This window comes from Chiloscyllium plagiosum, chromosome 10 (genome assembly GCF_004010195.1).
Source record: "Chiloscyllium plagiosum isolate BGI_BamShark_2017 chromosome 10, ASM401019v2, whole genome shotgun sequence".
In the NCBI taxonomy this organism is placed as follows: domain Eukaryota; kingdom Metazoa; phylum Chordata; class Chondrichthyes; order Orectolobiformes; family Hemiscylliidae; genus Chiloscyllium; species Chiloscyllium plagiosum.
In genome coordinates, this window is record NC_057719.1 from 14,520,100 (window position 1) to 14,541,864 (window position 21,765).

Below are 21,765 nucleotides of genomic sequence, written 5' to 3' on the forward strand. Positions count from 1 at the left end.
TCCAAAGAGCATCCCAACCAGGCCTAGCCTTCTACCCTATCCCCATAACCTTGCATTTCCCCTAGCCAATCCACTTGGCCTGCACATCCTTGGATTCCATAGACACCTCAGCGTGGCTAATCCACTTAACCAACACAGCCCTGGAAACTATGGACAATTTAGCATGGCCAATCCACCTAACTTGCATATCTTCAGACTATGGGAGGCAACTGAAGCATCCAGAGGAAACCCACGCAGACATGGAGAGAATGTGCAAACTCCCCATAGACAGATGCCTGAGGGTGCGATCAAACCTGAGTCCCTGGCACTGTGAGGAGCCATAGTGCCACCCACTGAGTGAAATTTATTCTGGCTGATAGAGGCCTTCCCCACAAATGGACAGAAATGCATTCTGGGGAGAGATCAAATTATATACCAGTTAACGAGCTTAAAAAGTGGTGAAGGGTCTTCTTATGGGAACGAAAACATTATTGGAAGGGCAAAATCACTTTCAGTAAAAGTAATCCTTGAAAATTATACTTGGACTTCCATTTTGATGTATATGAGATGTGTCTCAGTCCCAGCTTTACTAGTTTCTCCATCTGAGTGAGGGCAGAAATTGCACCTCCAGGCAATCTCTGCAAACAGCGTAATGGCGGACGTGAAGATACCTATTGGCAATGCACCCATTAGAGTTCCTTAATCACTGAAGGATACAGGGAAGTAAGGGAAGGATAGGCCTCACAAGGCTGGCAGTCACAGCAGAAGGTGGGGTAAGGGGGCTGGCAGCAAGTGCAGACCATCTCTTCCCAATGCCAGATCCGTCAATTTGGCACTGAGTGCCTGACAATGAGAGATTCCCACCAACATCACTGGAAATATACAATCAAACAGGCCTGGGTTTATTTCCCCCTACTCCCTGGACAGAGACAGCCCCAAACCTCATCAAGGCAGAAGGAAAAAGGCAGCAGGGATCTCCACTCAACACCCTCCAACCCAATTAAATGCCACTCCTACCTCCAATCTCATGTTGAAGGAGTATCCATTACCTACTGTGTGATATAATCCAAGGAATTGCTCATATTAAATTACAAAGATTTTTTTTGAGGTTGGGAAGATGTTAAACACAGACACCCTGAAACTGAATGGTCTTGACTATTCTTGGATTTGTATCTATTTATCATCTACAGCAGTGTTCCCATGTTAATTTGTGTAGTCGGCTCATGTATAATTTCTTTGGCAGTTCATTAATTCTAATCCAATGGAAGAAAGGAACATTACACCCGGATCACTGCAGTAGAGTGGGGGCCTGTTTGAAGGGGATAGGGTGGTCAGCATTGAAAGACACAAATGTAATTGGGGGTCAAAATTACGTTCAACAAAAGGCTAAGACCTAAAGCTCTGTAAAATTAAAAGCTATGGATTAGAACACAGAAGTAGCCCCAAAATTACAACTCAACAAACAGGAAATACTTCCTTGATTAGGGTCCATGAATGGAGGAATATCTTGCGAATGAGTGTGTGTGTGCATGTGAGAGAGAGAGATTACATCATACAGAAAGCGAAAGCAGCAAAAGATTGAAATGATGGTACAGACTTAATGAGGGAAAAGTGGTTTGCAAACTACTTTAGACAAAGGCAATAATGAGACTCAATTCTCTCATATCCAGACAAACATGGCATTCAATGACCTGAATTAAAGCAGGAAGGTTAACATTGAATGTCTTGTGATACAGGATTAGGAGGTTCAAGTCCCATCTGACCCAGAGGTGTGTAACAGCATCTCTGAACAGGTTGATTAGGAAAAATAGGTTAATGAGAAAAGAATGACACTCTTCCCTTTTTGAACTTTGAGAATCAAACCCACTCTTGGTCCCTGCATCAAGATCTGCTCGGATATTTGTCTCATTGAAGACAGGCTCAGGTGCTGGTGGGTATAGATGGAATTAAACAAATGACAGATGTCACACCAGGTGACAAGCAGATAGTAAAGTCCCCAGAGGAGCAATGATTGGATGAGGATGAGCTACCCATCTGTGAGAGGTTCTCCTCAATGAGAGAATCATGAATTAACAGCTCATAGTTATACAGGTGAAAAGAAGAAGGTTTAAGGAACACCACTATTGCATGATGACACTGAAGTCCACTGCTGAATATCAGACATCACGCTGTAGCTTCGATCTGATTTCTGGCAATATCGAGGAACCATTTTCTTCATTAAAAGCCTCAAAGCATCCATTAATGTTTTGCGTGAGCCTCAAACTACTCAATGCCACATTGTAGCTCTCTGCAATTATTCTTGAGACGTTTAAAGAAGTAATTGTCCAGTTCATAAAAGTGTATATTTCAACACTCATGTCATATGCTGACATTATTTCTGCATTATCATGAAGATTTCAAAGAGGGCAGAATAATTAATTATGAAAATCTCTTGGTAAGCTCCTGCAAATCACACTTGGACTGGAAGTACAGTTTTGTATTGGTGGATGTAACCTGGGCAACGCACAGGGGGTCATCCTTGCTGTTGAGGAAGTTTAGTAGGTTGAGAGGAAATTCACAAAACAACATGGGATTCACTTATTAAGGAATTTAGCCACACTATAAAACTAAATGGATCGATCTTGTTATTGTCTTGATGTGATTCCAACTGATTGAACTTCCCAAATCTCCTTAAAAGTGGATCAAACTTTGTTATAATCTTCACCTTATGAACCGGCACTCTTGATAAACCAGCAAAAATTAGATACCTGAAATGGCAGAAGTTTACCGTTCTATCGCAATCTCCATAATGTCCCAAGTAATCAGTTGAGGGCGTGAGTAAGAAGGCTGTCTGCTGGTATGTTTTATTTAAGGCAGAATTGCATTATTATTTAAGTGATTTATGCTGTAAACAGAGTATAACTGTGATGCGTATACTCCCCTGTATTACATTTCGATTACTTAGAGTGTGTTTTTACATTGATTATGAGGACTCCTTGATTAACCAGAATAGTTTATCAACCAGCCCACTCTTTTACCAAAGCTGCTGGTTAATAAAAAAGTTTGCTGTATTCCAGTTCTCTGATAAATGCCAGCTCATTCAACATCTTGGCCAGTAATGTACTAGTCGGTAGTTAGCAGCAGTAAACAAATTGCTGTACACCTTTTCTCATGAGTAAGCTATCCACCTCATTGTGCCAAGGTATCAGTTTCTCTAATCCTTACGATGATCTGAGGAAGAGTCACAGGATGCAAAATATTAATGTGGTTTCTGTCCACAGATGCTGCCAGACCTGCTGAGCTTTGCCAGCATTTCCTGTTTTTATTGATCATGATCTTTATGGCTGATCAGAACCGTAGTGCTCAGTTGGCTTTCTGTGGATGCTTCCGCTGTTGCGCAAGGGACACAAAATGATTGGTTCATTTATAACCGGTCTCACAGTTATTCCAGCTGACAAAAACTGCTCCAAGAAAGAGAAACTGATTTTCTTCAGGTTTAAGAGGGTTTTACAGTCATAGAGTCATAGACATGTACAGCATGGAAACAGACCCTTCAGTCCAACCCGTCCATGCCGACCAACCCAATCTAGTCCCACCTGCCAGCACCTGGCCCATATCCCTCCAAACCCTGAAGAAAACATACAGATGCTCCATGAGCTGGTGGAGATCAAACCATTTTCTCTCTCTGACCTGTTCCCATTTCCAAGCCAATCAGTAACTTGACAACCAATCACAGAATTGTTGCCAGGCAGAAGATTTTTGTCATCAGCAACAGGTCACTCATCTATAGACCAATCAACTTCTTGTTGCCACCCAGCTGCGTCCATGCATAATTCATCTGCAATTAAGATGCTGCTTGGTCAAACAATTATTCACACAATACTTGCCATACGGGGAAGGTCAACTAGGAGAAAGTGAGGACTGCAGATGCTGGAGATCAGAGCTTAAAAATGTGTTGGTGGGAAAGCGCAGCAGGTCAGGCGGCATCAAAGGAGAAGGAGAATCGATGTTTCGGGCATAAGCCCTTCTTCAGGAATGAGGAGGGTGTGCCAAGCAGGCTAAGATAAAAGGTAGGGAGGAGGACTTGGGGGAGGGGCGTTGGGAATGCGATAGGTGGAAGGAAGTTAAGGTGAGGGTGATAGGCCGGCTGAAGAGCTTCAGGGCACACCCTCCTCATTTCTGAAGAAGGGCTTGTGCCCGAAACGTCGATTCTCCTTCTCCTTTGATGCTGCCTGACCTGCTGCGCTTTTCCAGCAACACATTTTTAAACACGGGAAAGGTTACTTGGCTTTTAAAACATACAGCAATCCTCAAAATGACTGGTTTTAAAATAGTTCTTTCCCATTTCAGTCCACAATTCATCTGGACAGGTACATGAATACGAAGAGTTTAGAGGGATATGGGCCAAATACTGGAAAATGGAACTAGATTAATTTAGAATATTTGGTCGGCATGGACTAATTGGACTGAAGGGTCTGTTTCTGCTTTGTGCATCACCATAACTCTATGACTCTAATTTTAAAAAGCACAAAATTAAGATACATGGTCTTTTCCTTATGTTAAACCTGTGTCAAACCATAAGTAAATCATATCAGGACGGTGTATAATGGTGTACATATCAGGAAAGATCAGTTTGGGTCATTTTTCTCTTGAGACAAAAAGACTAAAGAGATTGCTTTTTTCATTCATTCACAGGATGTGTGAGTCACTAACTAGGCCAGCATTTATTGCTCATTCCTAATTACCCATAAAGCAATTAGAGTCACCCAAATTGCTGTTAGTATGGAGTCACCTGTAGGCCAGACCAGGTAAGGATGGCGGTTTCCTTCCCTGAAGGACATTAGTGAACCAGAAAGGTTTTTCCAACAATCAACAATGGTATCATAGTCATCTTTAAACTCTTAATTCCAGATACTTATTGAACTCAAATTCCCCCATTTACTGTGGCAGGATTCGTGCCGAAGTTCCCAAGGCATTACCTGGGTCTTTGGGTGAATAGTCTAGCATTGAAACCATAAGGCCATCACAGATGGTTAAACAAGAGAGCTTCAAATTCTGAAAGGTTTTGGATCAGTTGGGTAAAGATTGACTGTTTCCAGTTGTGAGTGAGGGCACACACCTGAGGCCGTCAATATCGGTTAGTCACCAAGAAAGCTAGCAAGACATTTTTAAGAAACCTCTCATCCCAAACAGTGATAAGAATGTGATACAGAAACAGAAATTGCTGGAAAAGCCAAGTAGTCCTGGCAGCATCTGTGGAGAGAAATCAAAGCTTATGTTTCAGGTCCGGTGACCCTTCCTCTACTTCTGAAGAAGAGTCACTGGATCCTAAACACTAACTCTGATTTCTTTTCACAGATGATACCAGACCTGCTGAGCTTTCCAGCAATTTCTGGTTTTGTTTCTGATTTACAGCATCCACGGTTTTTTCGGTTTTTAAAAGAATGTGATACGCGTTAACACAAAAAAAAGGCTCAAGAGAATAGCATTTAAGGTGAAGTTGAGAAGGATACCGGGGAAAGAAGGGGTTAGATGCTTACAACTTTAATCTTAAAGCAGAGAGGGATGCTCATCTGGACAAAAAATACTGGCATAGAGTGGTTCAGCTGAATATTCTGTCACTGTAACCCTACGTAATACATACCAGCCAAAATTTATGAGTGTGGTGCTGGAAAAGTGCAGCAGTTCAGGCAGCATCTGAGGTGCAGAAAAATTGATGTTTTGGGCAAAAGCCTTCATTAGGAATCAGTCAAATCCCAAACTTCTTAAAGCAGTTTGGCCCTAACAGAAAGATTCCTTTGAGAAGTTAACATCATACGTTGAATTTTATTGGAAGGCAAACTGACATCTTTGGATCAAGAGGGACAGGTTAAATTGACAAAAACTTTTTTGCCGACATAACCCCACCTATTTCTGGAGTTAACTGACGGTTGAAAGTGGGCTGGGGTCTGACCCAATGGAAAGAGGTTGGCTACAACATTAAGTATGAATATAAGGCTGCAACTTTACCGGAGAGAAACATAGAAACTTAGAAGATGGGAGCAGGAGGAGGCCATTCAGTCTTTCAAGCCTGCACCACCATTCATCATGATCATGGCTGATCGTCCAACTCAACAGCCTAATCCTGATTACTCCCCATAACCTTTGATCCCATTCGCCCCAAGTGCGATATCTAGCTGCCTCTTGAATACATTCCCGCCTCAGGCGACTGACTGTGTGGAGTTTGCACGTTCTCCCCGTGTCTGTGTGGGTTTCCTCCGGGTGCTCCGGTTTCCTCCCACAGTCCAAAGATGTGCAGATTAGGTGAATTGGCCATGCTAAATTGCCCGTAGTGTTAGGAGTAAGGGGTAAATGTAGGGGCATGGGTGGGTTGCGCTTCGGCGGGTCGGTGTGGACTTGCTGGGCCAAAGGGCCTGTTTCCACACTGTAATGTAATGTAATCTAATCTAATCAATGTTTTGGTAACAACTACTTCCTGTGGTAATAAATTCCACAGGCTCACCACTCTCTGGGTGAAGAAATGTCTCATCTCCAACCTAAATGGTCCACCCCAAATCCTCAGACTGTGACCCCTGGACGTACCCACCATTGGGAACATGCTCCCTGCATCTACCCTATCTAGTGCCGTTAGAATGTTATAAGTCTCTATGAAATTTCCCTCATTTGTCTGAACTCCAGTGAAAACAATCCTAATCCAGTCAATCTCTCCTCATACGTCAGTCCTGCCATCCCTGGAATCAGGCTGGGAAACCCTCACTGCACTCCCTCAAGAGCAAGGACATCCTTCCTCAGAAAAAGAGACCAAAACTGCACACAATATTCTAGATGTGGCCTCACTAAGGCCCAGTATAACTGCAACAACATATCGCTGCTCCTGTACACGAGACCTCTCTCGATAAAGACCAACATGTTATTTGCCTTCTTTACCGCCTGGTGCACCTGCATGCTCATCTTCAGTGACTGGTGCACAAGGACACCCAGGTGCCGCTGCACACTCCCCTCTCCCAATTTACAGCCATTCAGGTAGTAGAACACAGAACATTACAGCGCGGTGCAGACCCTTTGGCCCTCAATTTTGCGCTGACCTGTGGAACCAATCTGAAGCCCATCTATCCTACAGTATTCCATTTTCATCCATATGCCCATCGAATGACAATTTAAATGTCCTTAAAGTTGGCAGGTCTATCACTGTTTCAGGCAGTGCGTTCCAAACCCCTACTACTCCCTCTGTAAAGAAACTACCTCTGACATCTATCCTTCTTGTTTTTGCTTTGAAAGTGCATAAACTCACATTTATCCAAATTATTCTGCATCTGCCATTGATTCGCCCACTCACCCAACTTGTCCCAATCATGGTGAAGGATCTCTGCATCCTAGTCACAGTTCACCCTCCCACCCAGCTTAGTGTCATCTGCAAGCTTTGAGATGTTACATTTTGTTCCCTCATCCAAATCATTAGTATATATTGTGCATAGCTGGGGTCATAGACCTGATCCCTGTGGCACCCCACTACCTGCCAATTTGAAAAAGACCCATTAATTCTCCTAAGTGTCAAGAGTTTCCTCAAAGTGAGGACGTGCTGGATTCAGGGAAGGGAAATGGCGTTATACTTCCTTTCAGAATCCAGACATCTGCCAGAAAAACTTCTGCAATAGGTGACCACCCTTAAGAAAATAAGATGTAAAAGCAGTCAGGCCATTCAGCCCATCGAGTCTGCGCTGTCAATCAAGGAATCATGGATGATCCGTAATCCTCTAAACCACTTTCCTGCCTTTCCCACAACCCTTGATTCCTTTAACAATTAAAAATCTGTCTGTCTCATCCTTGAATGCACATTAATATCTAGTGCTTCCAATTAAACCTGTTGGCTATAACCTGGTGTTGTGTGATTTGTAACTTTGTACACCCCAGTCCAACACTGGCACCTCCAAATCAGATCTAGCCTCGACAGCCTTCCACTGTTGTCTGCCCTCACTGCCGTCTCTTGTGATGAGAGAAAGTGATGGACTGAGTGATTTGAAAGTGGGTGGATCTACAGTAATGTTAGTCCTGGTGCAGGTTGTTGAGAGGTGATGAGATACTCCGAGGGAGTAAGGAGAAAGTACACAGATCATGCAGAGGTGGTGGGTGTAGGAGGCTGAGAGACAGCTAGGATCGAGTGAGGGAAGATGTTGCAGCCCACAATGAGAGTGGTAGAAGGTGAGCCTTGGTACGATGTGGGTGCAGTGACAGAGATAGAGCAAGTGTGAGGAAGTAGAGAGCGTGGCACTTATCCTGCAGGAGCAGAAAAAGACGTGACATTCTCACAGCACTGGGAGAAAGTGAGGACTGCAGATGCTGGAGATCAGAGTGAAGAGTGTGGTGCTGGAAAAGCACAGTAGGTCAGGCAGCATCCGAGGAGCAGGAGAGTCGACATTTCTGGAATGAGGCTTGTGAACCAAGGAGGTAGACAGATAAATGAGAGGGGGGTGGGACTGGGGGGAAGATAGCTGAGAATGCGATAGGTAGATAGAGGTGGGAGTAATAGCAATAGATCAGAGAGGAGGGTGGAGTGGATAGGTGGGAAAGAAGATGGACAGGTAGAACAGGTCAAGAGGGTGGTACCAAGTTGGAAGGTTGGATTTGGAATATGGTGTGGGGAGGGGAAATGAGGAAACTGGTGAAGTCCACATTGATCCTGTGTGGTTGGAGGATCCCAAGGTGGAAGATGAGGCATTCTTCCTCCAGGTGTCAGGTGGTTAGGATTTGGCGGTGGAGGAGGCCCACCACTTGCATGTCCTTGGAGGAGTGGGAGGGGGTGTTAAAGTGTTCCGCCACAGGGCGGTGGGGTTGCTTTGTGTGTGTTCCCCAAGGCAGAACACCTTAACTGCCCCTCCCACTCTGCCAAGGACATGCAGCTGCTGGGCCTCCTCCATCAGCAAATCTTAACCACCCGACGCCTGGAGGAAGAACGCCTTATCTTCCGCCTTGGGACTCTCCAACCACATTAATGTGGATTTCATCAGATTCCTCATTTCCCATCCCCCCACCTTATCCCAGATCCAACTTTCAAACTCGGCAGCACCCTCTTGTATTGTCCTACCTGTCCATCTTCCTTCCCACCTATCTGCTTCACCCTGCTCTCCGACATATCATCTTCACCCCCAACCTATCTCACTCTCAGCTACTTTGCCCCCAGTCCTACACCCCTCCCATTTATCTCCCTGTCCCCTCGGCTCACAAGCCTCATTCCTGATGGAGGGCTTATGCCTGAAACGTCGATTCTCCTGCTCCTCGGATGCTACCTGACCTGCTGTGCTTTTCGAGCATCACATTCTCACAGCACCGCTGACCCTTCTTCAGCACTGTAGATACTACCCTGACCTAGGTGGCCAGCTCTAATCAGTCAGGGTGGTGGTGGTGGTGGTTAAGATCAGTCTAGAGTCAGATGGTGAGGGACGCCATATGGTGGGGTAAGTTATTAATGGCACTAGTTTGGGAAGATACAGCAAGAAAATTCAATAGGCCATGTTGTCAAAATTCCTCCAAATAATCAACTTAGACATTACCAAAAAAAAAAGTAAGAGTCAACCCATTGTGAATGCCTTAAAAACACAGTGAAACTCCAGGCTGTGTCATCATGAGAGTGGACTTGCAGTTACCTTCTCAAAACATCTCTGAAGTTGAAGTCAGCCAAGGCATCAACATCAACCTCCATCAAAAACCCTTACACAATACATTCGCAAGTTCTCCACCATCTTATAGATGCACGTCTTAATGACTTCCCATTTAATCCCTCAAATAGGGCATTGACAATGATCCCTTTGCAAAGCAACCCATTGTTTCTCCTTCCCTAGCAGGCTTGGTCACATGACTCTCAATATTAACCTCAACTACTCTTTCGCTGCCCACATTTGAAATCGCAGGCAGTTCAGGGTCAGCACTACTCCATACATCAGTGATGACAACATCAACACTTCTAACTCTGAGATACAAAGGAAAAGACTCTGGCCTATACAAAAGCAGCAACAACCCAAATTTATGCACTATGCAAGAAAAAAACTCCTTTTATGAAAGCACTGAGGCAGAAGTTATATTTCAGTAAATCTTTCTCAGACAATTTGCAAAGGGGTTTTAAAGAGAAAACACAGCCTACAACTCGGCTGTTGGACAGCCAGCCAGTCAGTCATCCACCGAGACTGGTAACTCCAATCCACCGAATCCGAGACTGGTAACTCCAATCTTTGGAGTTTTGGGCTCCATTGTAAAAGCAAGAACACTGGTGTCCCTTGGTTGTATTTCAATAAAGTTGTTACTAATTGAATAATCTCTTCTTCATTCCAATTCTATGTTTCACTTATATGTTTGCTTGTGTTGCTTGGTTTTCCACTCTTATCTAATCATTAAATAAACTTTATAAAATCAGAAATTGCTGGATAAACTCAGGTCAGGCAGCATCCTGGAAGAGAAGGTAGACAAGCAGTAGGCTGGAAGAACTCAGCAAGCCAGGCGGAATCAGGAGGTGGAGAAGTCAACGTTTCGGGTCTTCTTCAGGACTACGTTCAGGATTTTGGTCACACCTGAAACATTGACTTCTCCACCTCCTGATGCTGCCTGGCTTGCTGTGTTCTTCCAGCCTCCTGATGGTCTCCCTCTGGATTCCAGCATCTGCAGGTTTTTTTGTCTCTGTAGAGAGAAAGCAGAGTTAATGTTTTGGATCCAAAACAATTCTAAAGAAGGGAGGGTCACTGATCCTGAATCGTTAACTCTTTTACTTTCTCCAGAGATGCTGCCCGACCTGCTGAGTTTTTCCAGTAATTTCAGATTTCCAACATCTGCAGTTCTTTGTTTTATTTTTTAAATATGCCTCTCTTCTGGTTTAGCTTTACCAGAGTGACGCTGTGGTTCCTGTAAAGCCATGGCCCAGAATGGAGCATGGAAATATTGTTTTAAGATAGTTTAAATCACTTTATGCTTGCAGATGGCTGGAGAAAACAGGGAGAGAGGTTAATTCGAAAACTTACAAACTGGCTGTAACAATATTGATTGCCAAAACACTGCATATTAATAGAACACTGATGGGAAAACCATTTTCCTGATGTTCAAAACACCCATGTGGAAGAATAAATCAAACGGCTACTTACACAGAGCTTTGGCCTATTAGTGAAGCTCTATGTCCTGCTGGGGGCTCATTTTTACTCCTTGTCGTGTTTTTTGTGCTGCTGTCAGTCCTCTGGAATACGTTTGAGCGCAAAGCAGACGACCGAGATGAGAAGGATCTTGACGAGAACATGCGGGGTATGTAGGGCTGTTCTGGAACAATTTCTTCACACCTTGAACCCTGGAACCCTGACCGACAGACGCAGAGCTGAGGTCGTGAACACGAGCCTCTGTTCTGGCACGGTGGATCACACACGGCTGTTGAGAAATGCCAAATTAGGAAAAATCAGCAGAATAGAGATTTCAAAAGCAAACAATGTGGACAACACTGATATAGAGAAACTCACCCTCTTTTTGACAGGGATTAATAAAATGGAATATTTGCAGTTCTTTTCTGCCAACAAAGCAAATGATGAGAGAGGATGTCTTTGATTTGAAAATCATGATCAGAAAACTCATAAATGTCTGTTGCTCCCTCACAGCATATTCCTTTTTGAAGTTTGTATTTATGGCCTGTGTCATTTGCAACTCAGATGTTTGCAGTTTCAGAGTCAGAGGTTGTGGGAATAAATCTCAACCCAAAGTAGGTCCTGTAAATCAGATCTAGCATCAAACCCAAGCATGATGTCTCAGTCCTATTGCTAACTGCCCTTGTCACATGGCTGTCACTTCGCACTTGAAATGGAAGGTTGGGAATCTACCTTTTCTACCCAGTCTCACTGATGTATGACCCTCAGAAATGTGATTGTCTCCCAACAGCCCCCCCCAAAACGGATGAGTATTCCACTCAGTTGTCTAAAGTCATTTTGAGAAAGTCTGCGATGATGCATTAGATAGTTGGATAGAGCTATTTAGGATAGTGGAACCAAGGGTTATGGGGATAAGGCAGGAACAGGGTACTGATTGAGGATGATCAGCCATGATCATAATGAAAGGGCAGAATGGCCCACTTCTGCACCTATTGTCTATTGTTAGGTCTATCCAAGGGTTATGGGGATAAGGCAGGAACAGGGTACTGATTGAGGATGATCAGCCATGATCATAATGAAAGGGCAAATGGCCCACTTCTGCACCTATTGTCTATTGTTAGGTCTATCTAGAAATTTCAAAATGGCGGCAGAGGAGTGCTCCTGAGCTCAATCGTGGAGGCAGTGGCGTTGTTGGCAGCAGCTAGGGACCAAAAGCAGGGACTTTGCCAGTTAGCCACAAGGTTGTTGGTGTACCCGGGCAGAACTCTGGCAGTCAGCGGCATCATGGAAGTGGCTAGGGGCCCAGAGTGGCACCAGCTCTGGACTCTGGAGGCCTGTGGCGAGGCTGATGAGCCTGGATGGCAGTCGGCAGTGAGACAGCAGTGCAGAGGCATGGAGACGGAGAACTCGAACCTAGCGTGGGGATCAAGAGATGGGGGAGAGATTGAGCTGAGTGTGGAACGATTGCAGGCCCATGGCTAAAGAAGGACTGTAATTTGTAACTTTTAACTTTATTTCTTATTTACTACTTCATACTGTGAAGAACTGTCCTGTTGAATTTATAACTTATTTAATCATAGAGTCATAGAGATGTTCAGCATGGAAACAGACCCTTCTGTCCAACTAGTTCATGCCGACCAGATATCCTAACCTAATCTAACCTAATCCCATTTGCCAGCACTTGGCGCATTCGCCTCTCAACCATTCCTATTAATTTACCCACCTCAATGCCTTTTAAATATTGCAATTGTACCAGCTTTCACCACTTGTTCTGGCAGTTCATTCCGTACACGCACCACCCTCTGTGTGAAAAATTTGCCCCTTAGCTTCATTTTAAATGCTTTCCCTCTCACCCCAAACCTATGCCCTCCAGTTCTGGACTCCCCCAACCCAGGGAAAAGACCTTATCTATTTACCCTATTCATTATAAACCTCTACAAGTTCACCCCTCAGCCTCTTACACTCCTGGGAAAACAGCCCCAGCCTATTTAGCCTCGCTCTATAGCTCAAGTCCTCCAACCCTGGCAACATCCTTGTAAATATTTTCTGAACCCTTTCAAGTTTCACAACATCTTTCCGATAGGAAGGAGACCAGAATTGCACGTAATATATCAACAGTGGCCTAACCAATGTCCTGTACAGCTGGAACATGACCTCCCAACTCCTGTACTCAATACTCTGACCAATAAAGGAAAGCATACCAAATGCCTTCTTCACTATCCTATCTACCAGCGACTCCACTTTGAAGGAGATATGAACTCCTTTATTTTTCTACTCTTTACATAAGATTTTTATATGAGATTACAGAGCAAAAAGGGCTGGATTTGCAGTCGTTGCTCCCAGTGCCAATGTTGATGCTGAGTGCTCGATTAGTTCCTTTCTGTAGATTTCATCCTGATTTGATACAACTAACATGCCTGCTGGGCCATCTCAGGGGACAGTTCAGAGTCAACAACATCGCTCTAGAGTGTTTGGAGTCACATGGAGGCCAGACCAGGAAAGGACTACATTAGCAAATCAGATGGTAGGTTACAAAAGCAATTGGCTTCATGGGTCACCATTCACCTCGCTTTATAATTCCAGCTTTATGAATTTCACCATCTGCCAGAGTGGGATCCAATGCCATGTCCCCAGAGCATTCAGCAGGATCGCCGATGCAGCGATATTGCCCACTACTTTACCACCTCTTACCCGAGATTTCCAAGAGTTTCTATTGTCTACAAGCCTGGAGTGTGATGACGTTCCCTCCACTTGCCTGGATGAGAGCTCATCCAATAAGAGCTCAACGTGCCAGGAACCCGGGTTTGATTCCACTTCCAGGAGACTGTCTGTGTGAAGTCTGCATATTCTCCCCTGTGTCTGTGTGGGTTTCCTCCAGGAGCTCCAATTTCCACCCACACTCCAAAGATGTACAGGTTAGGTTATTTACAGATTACTTACTTACTTACAGATTACTTACAGTGTGGAAACAGGCCCTTCGGCCCAACAAGTCCACACTGACCCGCCGAAGCGCAATCCACCCAGACCCATTCCTCTACATTTACCCCTTCACCTAACACTATGGGCAATTTAGCCTGGCCAATTCACCTAACCTGCACATTTTTGGATTGTGGGAGGAAACCGGAGCACCTGGAGGAAACCCACGCAGACACAGGGAGAATGTGCAAACTCCACACAGAGAGTCACAGAGAGTTAAGGTGGATTGGCCATGCTAAATCGCCCCGTAGTGTCAAGGGACGTGCAGGCTAGGTGGATTAGCCATAGGAAATGCAGGGTTACAGGGATAAGGTAGGGAGGGTGGATCTAGGTGGGATGCTCTTCGGAGGGCCAGTGTGAACTCAATGGCCTGAATGGCCTGCTTCCACACTGTAGGGATTCTATGAATAAAATTCAAGAAGCTCAACACCATCCAAGGCAGAGGGGCTCCCTTGACTGACACCCTGTATGTGCTCCTCCTCTACCAAGACTGCACCATCGATTATTCTGTCTACAAAATGCAATGTAGAAATGTGCTAAATCTCTTTCCAAAGCAGATACTTTTCAAACCCACAATCTGGAAGAGTAGGAGTAGCAGATGCATGGGGACTATTGCCTGCAACTTCCCCTCCAAATCCCTCACTATCCTGATTTAGAACCCTCACCATTAACTCACTGTCACTGGGACAAGGTCCCTGAATTCTCCATCTAATTGCATGAGATATGAGTATCCACATCACAAAGGTTCAAGGAGGCAAATCACAACCACATTCTCAAAACCTTTTAGGCAATAAATTCTGACCTTGACAGTGATGTTTGCATCATCCCATCAAGAATAAAAAAAAGTTAGCCAGCCCTAAAATAATCCTCCTCATGAATGTCCATGGACATGCCAAAATTGAGAAAGCCATTTCACAAACTACATACACTTTCGCGAGGGGTGGTGGTGTCGTGGTTATTCACTGGTATAGCAATCCAGAACCCCAGGCTGATGCCTAAAGACACAGGTTTGAATCCCACTGTGACAGACTTGGATGGCATGGTGGCTCAGAGATTGGCACTGCTGCCTCACAGCACAGGGAATCCCCATGGCTGACCGTCAGTGTGGAGTTTGCACATTCTCCCCGTATCTGCGTGGGTTTCCTCTCATAGTCCCAGATGTGCAGATTAGATTGATTGGCCATGCTAAATTGCTATGGAGTCCAGGGATCTGTAGGCTAGATGGATTAGCCATGGGAAATATGGAGGTAGAAATGGGCGGGATGCTCCTTGGTAGGTAGTTGTGAACTTGATGGGCAGAATGGCCTCCTTCCACACTGTAGGGATTCAATGATTCTTTATAAAAAGCACATCTAATGCTGACCAAGTAATCACTGTTGTATAAACAATGGTTCGCTAACATATTTTGAGAAGGAAATCTGCCATCCCCACCTGGTCTAGAAGTAACTCCAGATGCACAACAGTGTGGTTTATTCTTAACTAGGGATAGGTCATCAATGCTGGCCCAGCCAGAGACATTCACATCCTGTGACTAATTTAAATCACACTGGAAAAATCAAATTAGCAGTAGTAACTTGGATGAAGAGTTCAGAGAATGTTTTTGAGATCATTTCTTAGAGCAGCTCGACCTTAGAGGCAGAACACAAAGTTTTGTTGCTGTCTAGCTGTTAGTCTGATGTACGGTCCTGATTGAACTAAAATTCTCTCCAATTCAAAATTAAAATGAAAGAAGTTTCTTTAGCCTCAAACACAAACTCTGTTTCCAAGCGACCAAATCCATTACACAGCTTGGACACTAGACGACCTCCTCCTCTGTGACCAAGAGCAGGTGCCTGATCTGATTCTGTTCCACCTTCAACTTATGTGCTACTCAAACCTCCATCCATGATTTTGGTTACATCTTCCACCCTTGGAGCTCGCTCAATCTCCTCTGCCTGAACCCTATCGCAACGTGTGCCATTCATTTCTCACCACTATGTCAACCCACAACCACTGGATCCTCATCAACCAATGCCTTGATTTTAAAATTCTCAATCTGTTCAAATTATGGTCTCACCCATCCCCAACACAGTTACCTCCTCCAGATATGCAATCTTCCCAAGTACTTGGTATTCCTCCCATAACCCAACAAAGATCTTTACATAGCGCCGTCCAAACCCACAAATACTTCCATTTAGAAGAACAAAGACCCGCAGATACTTAGGAACGTAACCACCTGCAAGCTTCCCTCCAAGCCACTCACCGTCCTTATTTGGAAATGTATTGCTATTTCTTCACTGTCACTGGGTCAAAATTCTGGAATTCCCTCCCTAATTGTATTGTGGATCTACCCACAGTGCATGAACTGCAGTGATTCAAGATGGCAGGTCATCCCCATCTTCTCCAGGGCAACTAGGGACAGGCAATAATTCCTGACACAGCTCGTGATGCACACATTCCATGAGTGAATTAAGAAAAATTGGTATGTATAAACTCCCAGTCTATCCTCTACATGCTACTTTGATTATCCAGTCTTGCTTCCTTTAAAATATTTCTTAAGGCTCTTTGTGGTCACCTGTCCTAGAGTCTCCACCTTTAGTTCAATTTTTTGTCACATTATGTTCCTACAAAACATCTTGTGTCATTTTTCAATTTCAAAGGCTTTTTCCAAAATGAAAGCATTGCTATTGTTTTGTATAAGTACCATGGACAGTTCTGCAATGGCCACTGGATGGGACCTGATTTTCTTTCACATGTAGGTTTCTCCAGATTTTTCACCCCTGTCATTACTATTCGCAGACAATCTCAGTCGAATGAACAAACCTAATAATGATTAACTCTTATTGGTGTTGCAAAGTTCTCAGAAATCTCAGCATGTCACAGTGCCTATGACAATGAATTTGCCTGTAGGAAAAATACATTCTATCCCATCTCACTGATTAAATGCTACAACTGGAGCCAATGGCTTGAGAAATCAGCAGATCACTGCTCCCACTTTTGATTACAATAAGTGGTGGTCATGAAATAGAAAGTTTCTTTTTGTTCTTTGCTCAACTCTGCATATTCTCTGCTTTTGCACTTTCTGAAAACCTGTCTCGAACTTAAATCTCCAAGTTTTTGCTGAAAGACCATTGACCCAAAATAATAGTTCTCCTTTCTGATGCGACCTGACCTTAATGAGAATTTCCATCAGTTTTTGTTTTTATTAACAAAAACCCAGTTTGAGGCTTACAGCTTGCAATAAATCATCTACTAAAACGTTAAGTTTTAACTGGAAGAAAGTTTTGTTCCACTTAAAACTTTACTATCTGTAAGATTAATTTAGAAAACAAGTGTTAATGGAAACAAAATAAGAGAACTATCCCTCAGTTCCAATTTAGCAATAAGACCATTAATGGATCTTGTCTTGGAGATACTAGATAGTCCTTACATTAAATCCCTAATTTAGAAAACAACACTCACAGTTGCTTTGGCTTGGTAATCAGTTTTTATTGGGGAGAAAGTGAGGTCTGCAGATGCTGGAGATCAGAGCTGAAAAGGTGTTGCTGGAAAAGCGCAGCAGGTCAGGCAGCATCCAGGGAACAGGAGAATCGACGTTTTGGGCATAAGCTCTTCTTCAGGAATCAGTTTTTATTGTCACATGTACTCAAGTATAGGTGGAGAGTACAACATTGCCACATGAGGTGCCATCTTACGTACAAAGTACCTCGGTACAAAATCTTAACGACAGATGTAGATAAAGAAAGAAAGAAGTTAAAAAGTTCAGCACAAGAGACGTCTTATAATAAAAGTTGGAAAATAAAGAAAACTAAATTTAAAAAGTCAAACATTATAATCCTTTATTAAGCCTTGAACCTGCAGACACTCCTAGCTGGGCTATCCACAAGAGGGCTTGCAGTCCACTGCACTGGTAATGCACTGTACGGGCGATACACTGCACTGGCTATACACTGCATTGGCGATACACTGCACTGGCTATACACTGCACTGGTAATGCACTGTACGGGTGATACACTGCACTGGCTATACACTGCACTGGTGATGCACTGCACTGGCGATGCACTACACTGGCTATACACTGCATTGGTGATGCACTACACTGGCTATACACTGCACTGGTGATACACTACACTGGCTATACACTGCACTGGGTATGCACTGCATTGGCAATACACTCCATTGGGTATACACTGCACTGGCGATGCACTGCATTGGCTATACACTGCACTGTTGATGCATTGCACTGGCCAAACACTACATTGGTGATACACTAGATTGGTCATTCAATGTACTGGATATACACTGCACTGGACATGCACTGCACGAGTGATACACTGCACTGGTGGTACACTGCAGTGGGTATGCACTGCACTGGTTATACACTGCAATGGTGATACACTGCAGTGGGTATACACCGCACTGGTTATACACTGCAATGGTGATACACTGCAGTGGGTATGCACTGCACTGGCTATACACAGCACTGGTCCTACACTGCATTGGCGATACACTGCATTGGGAATGCACTGCACTGGAGATAAACTGCACAGGCTATACACTGCACTGGCTATACACGGCACTGGTGATACACTGCACTGGTGATACACTGCACTGGTTATACACTGCACTGACTATATACTGCACTGGGTACACACTGCACTGGGTACGCACTGCACTGGTTATACACTGCACTGGGTATACACTGCACTGGCAATACACTGCAGTGGGTATACACCACACTGGCCATACACTGCACTGTGTATACACCGCACTGGCCATACACTGCACTGTGTATACAATGCACTGGGTGATATAATGCACTGGCTATACACTACACTGTGTATACATTGCATTGGCAATACACTCCATTGGTGATACACTGCATTGGTGATACACTGCACTGGGTATACACTACACTAGCTATACACTTGCTATATGCTTCACTCGTGATACACTGCACTGGTGATATACTGCTCTGGTGATATACTGCATTGGCTATACACTGCACTGGGTATGCACTGCACTGTTGATACAATGCACTGGCCATATACTGTACCGTGTACACTTTCCCCAGCACTGGGTATACTTTCCCCTGCACTGGGTATACTTTCCCCTGCACTGGGTATACTTTCTCCCTGCACTGGCTATACCTTCCCCCTGCACTGGGTATACTTTCCCCGCCATTGGGCATAATTCCTCCCTGCATTGGCTATACTTTCCCCTCCACTGGGTATACTCTTCCCCGCACTGGGTATACTTCCTCCTGCACTGAGTGTACTTTCCCCCTGCACTGGGTACACTTTCCCCCCGCACTGGGTATACTTTCCCCCCGTACTGAGTGTACTTTCCCCCTGCACTGGGTACACTTTCCCCCTGCACTGGGTGTACTTTCCCCTGCACTGGGTATGCATGCCCACTGCACTGGGTATACTTTCCCCACACACAGTATATACTTTCTCCTGCACTGGGTATATTTTCTCCTGCACTGGGTATACTTTCCCCTACACTGGGTCTACTTTCTCCTGCAGTGGGTATACTTTCCCGTGTGCTGGGTATACTTTCCCTCTGCACTGGGTATACTTTCCTCTTGCACTGGGTATACTTTCCCCGGCACTGGGTATACTTTCCTCTCCACTGGTGTATACTGTCTCCCCCCACTGGCTATACCTTCCCCCTGCACTGGGTATACTTTCACCCCGCACTGGGTATATTTTCCCCCTCCACTGGGTATACTTTCCCCTTCACTGGGTATATTTTCCCCCTGTACTGGGTATACTTCCTCCTTCACTGGCTATACCTTCCCCCTGCACTTGGTATACTTTCACCCCGCACTGGGTACACTTTCCCCCTCCACTGGGTATACTTGCCCCTGCACTGGGTATACTTTCCCCTTCACTGGGTATACTTTCCCCCTGCACTGGGTATACTTTCCCCTTCACTGGGTATACTTGCTCCCTGCACTGAGTATACTTTCCCCTTCACTAGGTATACTTTCCTCCTGCACTGGTGTATACTTTCTCCTGCACTGGGTATACTTTCCCCCTCCACTAGGTATACTTTCCCCCCGCACTGGGTATACATTCCCCATGCACTGGGTATTCTTTCCCCCTGCACTGGTGTATACTCTCTCCTGCACTGGGTATATTTTCCCCCTCACTGGGTATACTTTCCCCCCGCACTGCGTATACTCTTTCCTGTACTGGGTATATTTTCCCCCTGCACTGGGTATACTCTCTCCTGCACTGGGTATATTTTCCCCCTCACTGGGTATACTTTCCCCCCGCACTGCGTATACTCTTTCCTGTACTGGGTATATTTTCCCCCTGCACTGGGTATACTCTCTCCTGCACTGGGTATACTTTCCCCCTGCACTGGGTATACTCTCTCCTGTACTGGGTATACTTTCCCCCTGAACTGGATATACTCTCTCCTGTACTGGGTATACTTTTCCCCTGCACTGACTAGACCTTCTCCTACACTGGGTATACTCTCTCTTACACTGGGCTACAATCAATTTGTGTTTGTCAGCTGCTGATCATTAATTTATATTTTTTAACACAACGTTTTGATTACATTTTATGCAATATAATGAGGTGGTCAACAGCTTCAAGAAAGCAAGGTCTTTAAAAATCAACACGGTCTGGGGGGGAAGGCTGCTTAGTTGTCTATATAAATATTCAATGCAAAAGGTTTCATGTAAAATTATATTTACATTTTAATGGTGGATAGGTTTGAGATTTACCCATGCTGAACATTATGGTTTGTTCAACTCATGCGGCTCCATTACATACAACCTATGAAATGCGTAACACAAATTTGAAGAATTCATAATTATCGTTGGGCATTTCCAGTCCGGTGTGTGGTAGAATACACACCGGACTGGATACATGCATTGTCAACACTGTCAAGAACTCAACACCATCCAGGACAAAGTATCAGGAACAAAATGGGAGATTGAAGTGGAAAAAACAAGTCATCAAGAAAGGAAGAATATGGTGAGGTAGGAAACACTGATTAGATTAGATTCCCTTCAGTGTGGAAACAGGCCTTTCAACCCATCTAGTCCACACTGACCCACCGAAGAGTAACCCACCTAGACCCACTTCCCTGACTAATGCACCTAACTCTACGGACAATTTAGCGTGACCAATTCACCTGATCTGCACATCTTTGGACTGTTGGAGGAAACCAGAGCACCCAGAGGGGAACCATATAGACACGGGGAGAATGTGCAAACTCCACACAGACAGTCGCCCGAGGCTAGAATCAAACCCGGGTCCCTGGGGCTGTGAGGCAGCAGTGCTAACCACTGAGCCACCGGGCCACCCCATGTGGAAACGTGTTTCATTTCCCTGCCCCCATCATTACAAAATGCGACTTAGAGCAATCATTTCACCCTCATAATATTGAGTTTCTCTAGCCTAAAATTGAAAAGGAACAAACAAAACCACACATCTATATAAAGGACCAAATGAAAATGAAGAATGGAAGAGGCAAAAAAAACCACAGGAAGAGAACATCTGCTGCTTGCATATACAAAGAAAATCAGCAATACAATATAACTGAGGCTACGGGAGCAGGAGTGGGGGGCTTTGGTTTATGAGACAGTGATAACATTTCCCATGTCGGGAAAGTCAGGAAAGCTTTGCTTTGCCATTTCTGGGAGCCATGGCTGAGGTTATAACCTCAGGTAGCGACTGATACTCTGCCAGGGCTCCCATTCCAATAAGGGGATGACAAGGGC

At 44.6% G+C, this 21,765-nt stretch overlaps 1 protein-coding gene across 1 annotated transcript in view; it reads right to left on the reverse strand.

The window, feature by feature from the left end:
• LOC122553394 (latent-transforming growth factor beta-binding protein 2-like) overlaps window positions 1-11,332 on the reverse strand; it is a 366,328-nt gene extending 354,996 nt beyond the window's left edge. Inside the window, exon 1 of the mRNA XM_043697103.1 lies at window positions 11,082-11,332. Coding sequence (XP_043553038.1) covers window positions 11,082-11,230 — 149 coding nt within the window. The 5' untranslated portion in view covers window positions 11,231-11,332. The remainder of the gene's footprint in view (window positions 1-11,081) is intronic.
• Window positions 11,333-21,765: the final 10,433 nt, after the last annotated feature.